At 40.5% G+C, this 12,709-nt stretch overlaps 2 protein-coding genes across 2 annotated transcripts in view; one reads left to right on the top strand and one right to left on the bottom strand.

Moving 5' to 3' along the window:
* Positions 1 to 5,659, top strand: part of LOC120500538 (probable acyl-CoA dehydrogenase 6) — a 75,752-nt gene extending 70,093 nt beyond the window's left edge. The window contains exon 9 of the mRNA XM_039705553.1: positions 4,841 to 5,659. Within this exon, the coding sequence (XP_039561487.1) occupies positions 4,841 to 4,931 (91 nt within the window). The 3' untranslated portion in view covers positions 4,932 to 5,659. The remainder of the gene's footprint in view (positions 1 to 4,840) is intronic.
* A 173-nt stretch (positions 5,660 to 5,832) lies between these two features.
* On the bottom strand, positions 5,833 to 11,069 carry BET1 (Bet1 golgi vesicular membrane trafficking protein). Its single transcript, XM_039705564.1, has 4 exons — positions 10,870 to 11,069; positions 9,586 to 9,701; positions 7,620 to 7,676; positions 5,833 to 7,081 (listed from the first exon to the last, which is right to left on the bottom strand). The coding sequence occupies exons 1-4, from the start codon at positions 10,886 to 10,888 to the stop codon at positions 6,926 to 6,928; spliced, it is 348 nt and encodes a 115-aa protein (XP_039561498.1). The 5' UTR covers positions 10,889 to 11,069; the 3' UTR covers positions 5,833 to 6,925.
* Between the last annotated feature and the right edge of the window lie 1,640 nt (positions 11,070 to 12,709).

Here is a 12,709-nt window from a genome sequence, read left to right as displayed (position 1 = left end):
AAGCATGAAGAGAGCTGCTTCACCATGTAGGTGTCTATACTGGGTTGATTTTATATATATAAATGTCTCACTTGTACAGATTCTAATAAAAAGAATAGGTTTAAAAAAAAAAAAGAAGAAGAAGAAGAAGCTTAGAGCCCAAATACCAAAAGGTTTCACAGAAAAATGCAAGCCATATAAAACCCATAAAGCATAAAGAATAGACTTTCCAAACTGTACCCTAATAGTAGGATTCTGGAGAAGGAAGCACTAGCCTGGAGTCATGCTTATTTTTATGTCCTCTGTCTAGAAGGCCTTAAAGACATCGTGACTTAGCAAAAATCTATTACTGAAGAGGCCCATCATCTATATGAAAAACCCAGGTTATGAGAGATACATGAAAGAAACCTTTTAGTATCAAGTTTATTGCAATTTTTCAGATTTCCTGTGTTTTAAAGATTTTCAGGTTGTGATCCATCTATTTTAATAGTAATTATGTGCACTTCAATTGTTATAGGAAGTACTTATGCTGTCTTAAAAGAATTTAGTTTCTTGAGTTTATTTTTAATTAACATTGTTATTAAGCTAAATATCTTGTCTAACTGCTTCCAGTTCTTACAAGTTTTTCTCCTGTGGGCTGTGATGGGGAGAATGCTATCATTTCTTTACTTGCTACACTGAAAAAGACTCAAGAAAGCAGTAGTGAAAAATATTGACTATTCATGTGAAATAGAAGTGTAAGTAGCATTGCAAATGCATAGCTGCAGAAGAAACACATTTTCATTTTTCTCCTCAAATGTCATGTAGTTATTGCAATATGAATGTCTATTTGTGATTGAGGATAGTTAAAAAACAAACTTCTGTATAATTTTAAGGGATTTTTTTATAAGTAATGTATTTCCGTCTAGATTTTTTTTTCCTTCACATGTTTAAAAAGTTAGTTCAAATACTTCATTCAGCTTCACTTTTTATTTCATTGTTTATAGTCTTTCATTCTTTACAAAACATGTCTAAACTTGAGTGAGTCCACACAACTGGGGAGTTTAACCAGTTTATTTCCATATAGTACAGTTGTACCAAACAAAATGAAACTTATCCATTTCTGCTGACGAAGACAATTTGCTTTGAAGTCTGTAGCTAACTGCTGAGACAAGACTTAATACCAGTTCCTGTCATCTGTGGAACAAAATCTGTAGTTTCCACCTTTTTCTGCAAAGCCTTTGAGACAGATGCCTGTCTACCACTTTGACTTTTGTGAATACCTTGAGAAGGAGTTTAGGGGATGAAGCGCATGACATCCACCTTTAAGACAGCAAATCAAGGCAGGTAACAGTACAGTGATGACTTGAAAGTAGAGATATTCTCAACTCCCTGCTTTATGCTCAGAGCAGGCCAAGGTGATGCCCATTCCCTCATCTTGGCCTTCAGAATGTCCCTGAGGGGGAAGGAACAGGGTCATGGGAACTGGCAGGCACAGCTGTGGGTTTGACCAGGCTGTGCCAGCCTGGTCAGAGGCCTGCTGCACTGGGTGGCACCAGCTCAAACTCTTCTCTCTAGAACAAAGCCCCCTTCAGATTCTGCTTAATTTAGACAGCCTATAGGTAATCTAGCTGAGTCTGAATATGGAAGAAATTACAAAATGTTAGGCTTGAGGGTTCATCTTTTTTGGAGATAATTCTTGCCAGTAATAAAACCTTAAAATGGTTAAAACCTGAAATTGTGAGTCATGAGAAAAAAAGGGTGAAGGTTTTGTAATCAAGTGCAGTTTATGCTGAAAAGCAGCAGTGGATAGATAGCCAGGGAAGCAGTGATGCTCTGAGCCATGCAAACCTTGGTAAGGTTTTTACTAATGGCCTTCTAAACAGGGAAGCGGAGAGCAGCATTTCTGAGGGACTGCTGCCATCATGCTAGGCTATTAGGGGATACCAGGGCTTAAATCACAAAAACTCACTTTCTTCCCCCTGTCTGACTGGTATTGATCACTGCCAGAAAGGAGAAAAAAATTTCTTAGTTTATTTTGGCAGGAAATTTGAAGTTTCATGAAGACACCTGCATCACAGATGGTGCAGCAGGTTCCTCTCAGCTTGTTTGGGAAAAGAAAGTGCCTCAATCCAATTCCATATGGTTTTCCAGAGGAAAATGTAGTGTAGAGCAACTCCTAGAGCACACCCAGCTTCTCAGCTGTAGGTAATAAATGGTACTGGAAGACACAACTGCAAACACCATGACATTTTACCAGCTTGAAGCTACAGACAGATTTAGTGCCATGAGCTGCATATAGCACATTACAAGATCTAAAAGTTTGCTTGTGCTATGAATGAGTACATGTCCCTGCTTTATGGCTGGGAAAATCACTCAGACTGGGATAAGGCCCCCATTTTCAGGAAAACTGGGACCAAAAGTTGTAGAGGCAGGGTAATAGACATGGCTTAGCTTGTGCAAAACAAGGTCCAAACGTCCGTCAGAGTGCAGAGGGGTCAACACCAGCCAACAGAGGAATGTTAAACTGCAGACTATTTTGGATTACACTATTCAGAAACACATTTTTAGGCTGTAAATTACAGGGTTCCTAATCATTAGAAGAACTTTGTTATCTCATAACCTTCAAATTAGGGTAGTCCAAGATTAAAGGGAGCTTGTTTTTTCTCCTTCAAGCAGCGCTTGACACATTTCTGAAGGCTGTGTGACATGGCTTCTACAGAGATGGGAAACAGGATTTGACAATGTGGAGGGCTTCTTTTTTCCTGTTGCTACCTAACTAGGAGTTATTGCTTACCTGGATTGAGTTTGGTGGGTGGGAAGGGCTCCTCACCCTCTCTCCTAAGTGCATTTTTTTAACTTGACATTGAAGAATTTTTTGCTTTTATTCATTAAAATATGGATTAATTTTTACCATTTATATCTCTTGATTTGGTTGAGTGAAATCTTACAATCTACAGTAAGTATTTCAGACACATGGGATTTCCTGAATGTAAAGAAACTCTTTACAGGGAATATTTTAGAGGGATACAACACAATAGTTGGATTTCTCTCCTTCCTCAGGTTAACTCCCACTCTCTAAAGAAAACAGCATCCAGTGACATTCAACAAGTAGCTAGAGGTTTGGTCCCTCAAAAGCAGACCTTTACAAACTGCCTGGTGGGCTGCAGGCTGGCTCCTCATGGTCCTTGGTTAGGGGGAAGCCACCCCAGGTTGGTGCTCACCTCAGCAGGGCTGCAGGTAGTTCAGGATGTGCTGCTGTCATGTGGCAACAAAATGGTGATGCAGAAATCAAAAGCAAAATGTTATTGTGCCAGATCAAAAGCCTTTACAGCAGTAGCCTAACAACGTCCCTTACAAAAGCAATCGAATTCCAATATTTATATATATATATTCAAATATTTATGTGCTGTATTAATAATGCATTCTTGATATAAGATAAACTATCAAACCATAAGCATATATTAAATAACTGATATAGAAGCTGACTTCATTATGTGCTCTTTCCCAGCTTACTTACAGAGTTGCTGGCAGGATTGTTAATCCCTTGGTCTCATCTTCTTATGATGAAAGCAAGTTTGTTTCCCAGAAGAGGGCTGCTGGATTAAAATCATTTGTGTCTTTTGTCATCTTGATCCGCCTAAATTAGGGGAAAACCTTCTGTCTTGGCTCCCCAGAGGAGAGATCAGCATTAGTCACCTGGCTGTAGATTCTCTAAGAAATATTCCTTATCTCACCCAAGGAGACAAAAATATAATTATCAGCAAATTTGTAAAGATATACACAAGCACAAAACATACAAAAGGTGTTCTGGTTTTTTGAGATGTGTCTTTATATGTGACAGCCTGACTTGTCTGTCACACACCACCAAAGCCAGATCTTACCACTGCCTATTTATAATTTCATATAAACAAGCCCCATGTGTCCAGGATTCCTGCTGCAGAGAGGATTTCTATTGACATCACAGAGGAGTTCAGAAGATTAGTTACTTGCTGTTGCTACAGTGAAGATGCCAAATGCTGAGCAGTGGTCGGGGCTTTCTGCAGCTTGACAAAGCAGACAGCACCACAGCACTAAGAACAAGCAACCTACCACTGTTCCAGGTCTGCTGCCTTCAGTAAGGCCCATTCAGTTACTAAGTAGAGGTAGTTTGGAATTGTTATGGTAGTTTTATTGGTGGTGTTTTTTCCTTCACTGAAGTAAAATATTTGTGAGTAAAATTGCTTGAGGCTGCAGTAGTTAGCACTCTGGCTAGCACAGGGAACTTAGGCAATACTTGCTAGGGTTGACTTGGGATGGTTATGGCAGATTTTAAATGAGTGTGATTAGAAATATCAAAGAGTAAATATTCTTGAAGCAGTCATTAATACTTAAAGCACAGATGATCTATAGATCATCTATATAAAACTACACTAGAATACTATGCAGAACTACTTGTAGTATTATACTATGTAACATTAAGGTTCTATATAATACTAATAAGGCTTTTACCAGATCTTATATAGCCATTAGAAAAACCTGGATTGGTTAAAAACCTTGAATGGAAATTGTACCCTTTCTGTGCAATTCTCCAATACCTCAGGTACTGGTTGACTCTTTCACCACAGCTAAGGAAAGTTAAATGTTGCAATGCTTTTTGCTGCTGGCCCTGGAAAAGCTCCCTCCCCTCCTTAGGTGCTTAGGCACCTTCAGGTTTGGGACGAGCCCAGCAGGGGTGCTGTGGGAAGCGTCACAGACCACCTGCCCAGGAGCCAGTGGATGAGGTGTTCTGCAGGCATGTGGTGTTCATATGCAGTGTGTAAATAATTCTGGGCTAGCTGTCCAGCACAGCACCATCAGAACAGCATGCAAATGTTTAAATCTACCCTTTATATTTCTGCAGGGACTTTAGATTGATGTCAATAGGAGGTGGCACAGATGAAACCATGCTTTCCATCATATGCAAATACATGGACATACTTCCAAGACAGTGACGCATCTGCACTCTTCCTTGAAAAATAAGAAAGCAAGAGCATGACTTGTGCTGCACAATGAAGGTGACAAGCAGCCAGTACACTTCGAGCAGAAAACAGATCAGTAATTTTGCAATCAGAATGCACATCAATGTTTTTCACCATTACCACTCTGTGTTTTCCAGTGTCAAATTTTTGTTGATATGAAGCACTCTGAAACCTTGCATTCTGTTTTCTCAGTGGGTTACCTAAGTTTTCCAATGACCCATGCTAATCAGACAGAAAAAAAATATGTTCTTTAATCAAGCTTTATCTACACTTCAGAGCATCTATGCAGACAATTACGAATCAGAACCTCCATACAAATGGAAGCTATGTAGCTTAATCTCATTTCAGTATAGCTTTGCTTTCAAGATGAACAATCATGGCACAAATTATTCCTTGCCATAATGAAACCCCAGAACAGTGCCTTTCCTCTCAATTACAGGTACCTTCCCTATCTTTCACTTTTAGAAAGCAATCATTAAAATGAGCTCTGTCATCTTTGCCAAATCCATATCAATTTGTACTCCACTCTGTCATGTATTTTTGGTGATGGGAGTTGTGTTAAATTTTTATTTGCAGAATTCTACTAACAACTGTTTAAGTGTATCTGAAGTTTGCAGAGGCCTGAACTTCAGCAGCAATGTACCATGTTGTGTGCATAATTATTAAGAAAAATATTGAAAATAAACACATTCATATGAAAACTGTGCATGATTACTTAAAAGTCTTCCTAAAGCAGCCATTTACGCTGGAAGAGGCAGCCTGTATTATTGTTAAAACAATAAAAATTGCCCCTAAATACAGCACCATTTCCAAAAAATACACTGGTATTCTACCAAATGAAATGTAGAAAAAAATGTATATAAACAACACTAGCTAGGATAATACTACAGGACACTTTATTTGTAAGTTCATAATTGGTTGTTAATGGTAACACATCATACAGTATTTCTAAAAAGGTTTTCCAAAACTTGTAGATATAATTTCAATATCTAGCAAACTTAATTTTTTTTGAATGTTCAACTCAGCAACGTAATAGCCTCAATAATTAGAAACTACTTGGTGAGCCAAAACTGTGTCTTCAAAATAAAATACCCTAATGTGACTGCACCTCCAACAAATGCATCATAATATACTTTAAATAAAATTCAAAATATCTGCCATCATGCACTGTAGATTTTAGGGACTATCACTCACTGAAAAATAAACATACTAATGGTTAAAGTTCAAGTGATTCAAATGAATCATTTCAGTTTTATATACTTTAAATATAAAGAAAACATTTGTACTGTGTCCATATTGGTTGGTCCCAATGATGAAAGGCATTTGCTTAAAAGAGTAGATGTGTAAACATGATTTGTCACATTTAAATTGAAAAATAAAGAATCCAGTTTTAAGTAACTTCTTTCCAAAACACTCAGATAAAGTTACTTAAACATCATCAGATCTAAACAAAAAAGTAATTTTTGTGGCTATCACTATTACATTTGCTAGCTTCAGGCCAGCCTTTGAAACTCCACAGGTAAGATCTGTTTAGAAAGATGCACATATTCTTTGTGTTCTTGCAACTGAAATTACTATATGCCTGAAACTGGAGCTCTAATTTAGAGCATGGCCCAGAATGAAAAGCAGAATGAAAACAAAAGCCTTGAAATTCTGCAATTACTTCATTTTTAAATAACCACTGTTATTTGAATTTTTTCTATCAATTCTAATAACTATTTTCCCCTAAAAAAATCCATCCTGCTATGCTGGCTGTTTCTGCATATTTACAAATAATCCCCCCAAAACAGGGGATGATGGGAAAACTCTGATACGTTAAGAAAACTCTATATAATTTCGCATTAATTGTTAATGCAATTTACAAAAATTTCACTGTTTTATCCACAAAATGTGCCACTTTAAATCAATGTCTTCATCAACTAAGACTACAGTTGAAATTATACAATGTAAACCAGAGGTAACATGCATCACCTCAGTTTAATAATCCAGTATATCACAAAAAAAACAAATAAAGAAAAGAGCATCATGTAGCATAATAGCTTTGTCTGGCTTCCTCTGGAGAGTGTTCTCAGTCTGCCCATAGTTGCACCTAGAAGTCCACCCGTAGAGTCAAAATCATTCTCCTACATTAAAAAAAAAAAACAGCCAAGCAAACAAAAGAACATGTTACTCTGAGAAAGAAATACTCTTACCACTCACTAAATATAGTTTTCCCTGTTTTTTCAGTTTCCAGAACTAAAATTATTTTAGAGGCAGAAGCTTTCACCCATTTATCCAGTGGTATTACTACCCCAAGCCGAAGCAAAGTGTAAGCAAAAAAGGCATTTCTGACTCCCTTATTTTTTGCTTCTTTCTTCTATTCTTGAATACAATTAAATATAGAAGTACCTTTTTCATGATACTCGACATTTGCTGATTGAAAACCTATACTCCTATCTGAAGCATAAAGATGAAGATTGTGCCTTAAGAGCAATGTATTTGCACATCTTATCCTTTTGAACAGAAATACTGGTACTGCTGACAAATCAGTCACATGTTACAGTCAACAACAAGCTGTCAAAATTTTAATACCAATGTTCATACTAAAAGACAGGATGCTTTACATTATTAACTTCCAATCCTGACCCATATTTTAAAGAAAGCTAGTTATTCAATGCTTACCATTTCTGATAACATTTTATTCTGGTTTTTAACTTCTGTTCCAATTTCAATGGAAAGCTATCAAAAAAAAAAACAAAACAACAAAAAACCAAAACAAAAATATTAAATATGAAGAATAATTTAATACATAGATTAGAGAACCCAGTCAGAAATACATGACATGACCAGCATTTTCCCCAGTGAAATACATGATATTTTCAAAAACAAAAACATGCACAGTAGTCTATCAATAACCCTTAGGGAAATAAAAGATTTTTCATCTGACTAGATGAGTCTAAAGAGTCACTGGAAGTACTCGATGCTCCTCTTCCCCTTTTCCAGATAATGCATTACTTGAATTATTGGATGGACTTTAAAAAACTCAAGATCTAGTCAAGTCTGAAGTAGCAATTACCCATTCCTGGAACAACTGTTAAAACTGCTGGCACACAACAGAGAGAATCATGAGCATTGGATTGACTCAAAGTGTTGCTGGAGTTGACACTTGTAACCTGCAAACACATCTCTTTTGACAAGCTGCTGCTGTGCTATAAACAGGACTTTCTTCAGTGAACCTGTGTAGCCCTTCTCTGTTTTATGTCACAGAACAGAAGGAGGAGGAAAGCTGCACTGGAGCCAGTCCTGAGACAGTGTCCAGGGCCAGCAACAGCCTGGGCAGAAGCCTGAGACAGTCCCAGGTCAAGCCAGAAAGTGAAGTCAGGTTAGGGTTGGAATGAGGGAGGTATGAGACCAGGCACAGCTGGAGCTGCAACATCACAAAGGTGGGAGCCAGCCAGAAGAGCCTCGGCTTGAAGCAGCTCTGGAGTTAAACAGGGGAGAACTGACACTGAGCCTGACTCTTAGTGGCCTTTCCTCTGTTATCAGCACGCTGGCCTTGAACAACCTGCTCAGCTCCTGGGGTGGAGGGAAATGCACTCCAGGCCCCCATGCTTTGGATTAGCCAAAACCCATTTGTTTACACATGTCAAAACTTGAGTCTCATTATCTTGTACTGATGCATTTCAATCAAGAGTGAAACTGATTTTACATGAGGCTTCTTGGATTATGTGAAGGCTATTCTATATGGCAAGATTATTGCATTGCACTAAAAGACACAACTCCAGAAATATCTCCTTGGGGAACCATGAACTGCTCTGTTGACATACACGGATTTTGAAATGTAACACACCACAGCAGGAGACAAGAAATGAAATTTCATAACAAAGGTCAAAGCTTTTTTTTTACCCTTTAACTTGCTCTATTCATATTCTAAACCTGTATCATTTCTCTTTGAGACTAAACCAATTTTAAGCAACAGTATTAGCAGTAAGATTCGAGTGAGTTCAGGCCTAAAAAATTCACTGTAACGTGCTTTATAAAGCTAAGCTTTTAAGAACAAGAAATCCACACAACTTTAATCTCAGAGCTGTCTTTCAGTTAAGACTTGTTTAAAAGAAGTCTTCAATCTCTGAAAGGAATCAGAACCATCAGAACACCAAACTTTTCCTTCAGAGGATATCAGCATGCTATTTCTAAGAGCTGTTTTCACATGACATCTTTTTTGACTGCAACTCCCATTCCCCATTTCCTTGTACCACTGAGGGTTAAGAAGAATAGGAAATTGGGAGTGAAGCTGAGCCCAGGAAAAAGGGAAAGGTAGTGGCAAGGCATTTTAAGTCTTTTGTTTCTCACTACCCTAGTGATTTGACTGTCAATGAATTCACTTCCCCAAGTCGAGTGTGTTTTGCTCATTATGGTAGTTGGTGAGTGATCTCTCCCTGCCCTCATCTTGAGGCACGAACCTTTCCTTGTGCTTTTTCCTCCCTTGTCCATCCACCTGAGCAGTAACAGAGCAGCTTTGGCAGTCACCTGTCATCCAACCAGGCTAACAATCACTCTTTTAAATTTCTGTTTCAAACTAAGTGTACAGCTTCCCTGATTCATAGAGCTGGATTTCCTGACTGGCAGCACCACTGCAGTTACGTACCGATTTAATGGCACTGACTTTTGTCCGCAGGCTCTCTGTGAGCCTGTTGTTCTCCTCTTCATAAACGCTGTAGCCACTGTTGGTGTAGCCATAGCTCCCTGCAGCTGCTCCATCACCTGCAAGCACAACAGTCAGAAGGCACACTTCCTTCAGAACTCCGTGCATAAACATCCATCCCCTCTTCAGGAACAGCACACAGCTGGGTGGCCTCCACTCCAGCCAAGAGGGAGCTGTCAGTGTGACAGAGGGAAGGACTGAAGACCTAAGCACTACCAAACGCCCACTTCTTAATGAGACACATCCTAACGCCTCTCTTGATTCACTAAGAAGCGTTCCAAGGTTTGTTTTATTTCATGAAAATACTACTGCACAATACAAATCTGAAGGGTAGGAGTAAATCTAGGGTAGTGTCAGACACGCCTGGTTCAGCCCTAAATACTTTCTAGGAGGAAGCCCCAGAACTCAGTCATGCACTGAGGGGTGTAAACATCTCCTAAGCTTTGCAGTGCCGTCACAGCACCCACATGGCTGTAGAACATGACGTGGGAGTTCAAAGTTTCCTTCTAGTCATCAGCATGACTGCTGGCTGAAAAATGAGGCCTAAGCTGCTCGAACACTCAGCAGGAACTCTGCAAGGATTTCTCAATTTGCACCAGATTATATCTGTAATAAATTCATAACAGTTGGGATTCTTGTTTTCTTACTCCTAAACATGGCAGGAAACCATGGAGAAGCACTTAAAAAAACCCCAAATTAACTATTTATGAATTTGGAGAGGAGTAGATAGAAGAGCAACAAATCTGCCTATAAATTGGAACACAGCTCAAACTAACATGGTATTAGAACAACAAAACAACTGCACAACTAAATGGGGCAAGGCTATTTACAAGAGCATGTAGTGACAGGACAAGGGGAAGGGTTCAAATTGAAAGACAGTAGGTTTAATGCAATATTAATAAAGAATGCTTTACTGCGAGGGTGGTGAGGCACTGGAGCAGGCTTCCAAAGAAGCTGTGGGTGCCTGCCCATCCCTGGAAGGGCTGGATGGGCTCTGAGCAGCCTGGTCCAGAGGAAACTGTCATGGCATGGGGGTTGGACCTACATGGCCTTTAAAGTCACTTCCAAACCAAATCCTGTAATTCTACAACAAAACACAACCCCTGCTCCGTAAATCCAGCGGGGCCAGCAGCAGAGGCCGAGGCGGGGCTGACGGCCTTTCCCCGCCAAAGATCCCGAGCCCCGCCACAACCCCGCACCCCGGCCCGGCCCCGCCGCCGCGCTTACCCAGCCCCGCGCGCCTCATGGCTCTGCCCTAAGCTGCCGCGGGAGGAGCGGGACGAGGAGGAGGAGGAGGATGATGAGGAGGACGACGAGGAGGACGAGAAGGGGCGGCCGGGACGCCGCAGGGACACGGCGGGTTTGGCGCGGCGGCCGCGGACCCTTCACCCGCGAGCGCCACGACAGCGCCGCGCGCGGCCCGCTGGGTGCGCGCCCGGGGCGCTCCGGGGCCGCGCGGGGGCTGCTGGGGGCTGTAGTCCTGGTCTGGGGCCGCACCAGACTGCCGAGGAAATTAAATTAAGTGCTTTTAGGAGACTTTAACTTCTTTTTTCCCCCATCCACTGTTTATTTAGAAGTAACAAGCGTGCCACTGCAGCATACAGAAAATTAGACTGGAAACTTGAAGATTATATTATTATTGAATTATTTAAATTTTGTTTTCAAAGATAATTTCTCCTTCATTCTTTAATCCCTTGAAATGCTTTAGCACGTATGGGTTTTTTCTGCTAATATGAAAGACATGACTCACTATACACCCGTGAACTGAATTTATTTGCTGGGATGATACCTGAAGGATTTATCAGTATTCCAATGTAAAGCAAACACCACTGAGTCATTCAGAATTTGCTATCTAAGGTGTGGTGTCCACTGGACTAAAGAAGCTGAACTGCCTTTCCAACTACAACAGGCTGTTTTTTCATTAGTTGCTCTGGTGTTTGTCTTTTGGTAGGAACTATGACCCGCAGTGTTGGACCAGCACCTACTTGCACTGTACACAGTATTTAAACACAAAGCACAGCTCCTTCTTCAGCGAGCTTGCAGTACTTCACCTAGGCAGGCAGAGTTGTAGAAGGAAGAGTAAAATAGTTCTGGTCAATAAGGAGGCCCATGGCATCCTGCTGACCTCCTGTGTAATTGCTGTAATGTCCTCATCATGAGAATTTTTGAAGAAGGGCTAGTATGATATCTATACAAACGGTATTTAAACACAAAGCACAGCTCCTTCTTCAGCGAGCTTGCAGTACTTCACCTAGGCAGGCAGAGTTGTAGAAGGAAGAGTAAAATAGTTCTGGTCAATAAGGAGGCCCATGGCATCCTGCTGACCTCCTGTGTAATTGCTGTAATGTCCTCATGAGAATCATGAGAATTTTTGAAGAAGGGCTAGTGTGGCAGTCTATACACCAAGTAATCAGAGAGTTAAAACTGAAGGTTTAGGAGGCAGTAGGAATACCACAAACACCACATTTACAAATACCACATTTAATTCTAAAGTTTCTTACAGCACAGGGTGAAAGTGATACTGACATGATTAATGTTTCAAATCCATTTTAGTCACACTGAATTTATGGTTTTTCATACATTGGAAGTACCTGATAGGAAAGTTAGATAATTCTGTAGATCTCCTGGCGTTACAATAAGGAAAAGGTGATTCCATCCCACAGCAGAGGCTGCACACAGAGGTCAGCTGGGTGCCATTAATATTCGCTGTGTTTATGTTGCATTTCCATGGAACAGCTTGTATTCGTGTTACCGATTTCACAGGGCACGTCTGTGAAATAAATACAGTTTTTCTGTTGATGTGATTAGCCGTACTGCTGCTGGCTTTCTGGCCCGCTCCCTGGCAGCTCCTGCGTGGGGCCCGTGCCCTGAGCTGCTCAGCCCTGCGAACCAGCTGTGCATGGTGGCTGGCAGGTGTGCCTGCAGCTGCTCCGTGCCTTCTGCAGCTCTTCCTGCCAGGAAGCCTAAAGGAGTAGTCAGCAAGTGGTTTTAAACGAGTGACTCAGCAATGTTTGGTGTACAGGAAGAGAAAAAGCACGTTAAAAAAAATTAAATAAATAAAGCCGGC

This window comes from Passer montanus, unplaced genomic scaffold (assembly GCF_014805655.1).
Source record: "Passer montanus isolate IOZ18808 unplaced genomic scaffold, ASM1480565v1 scaffold10, whole genome shotgun sequence".
NCBI classification, from domain to species: Eukaryota; Metazoa; Chordata; class Aves; order Passeriformes; family Passeridae; genus Passer; species Passer montanus.
This window is presented reverse-complemented; position numbering and strand designations above follow the sequence as displayed.

What these genes read in the sequence shown, in the direction of transcription:
- BET1 (XM_039705564.1), bottom strand. An exon ending in AAGTCAGTGCCATTAAATCG is followed by an intron (nt 7,677 to 9,585) that starts GTACGTAACTGC and finishes TTTTTTTGATAG; the next exon opens with CTTTCCATTGAAATTGGAAC. An exon ending in ATAAAATGTTATCAGAAATG is followed by an intron (nt 7,082 to 7,619) that starts GTAAGCATTGAA and finishes TTTTTAATGTAG; the next exon opens with GAGAATGATTTTGACTCTAC.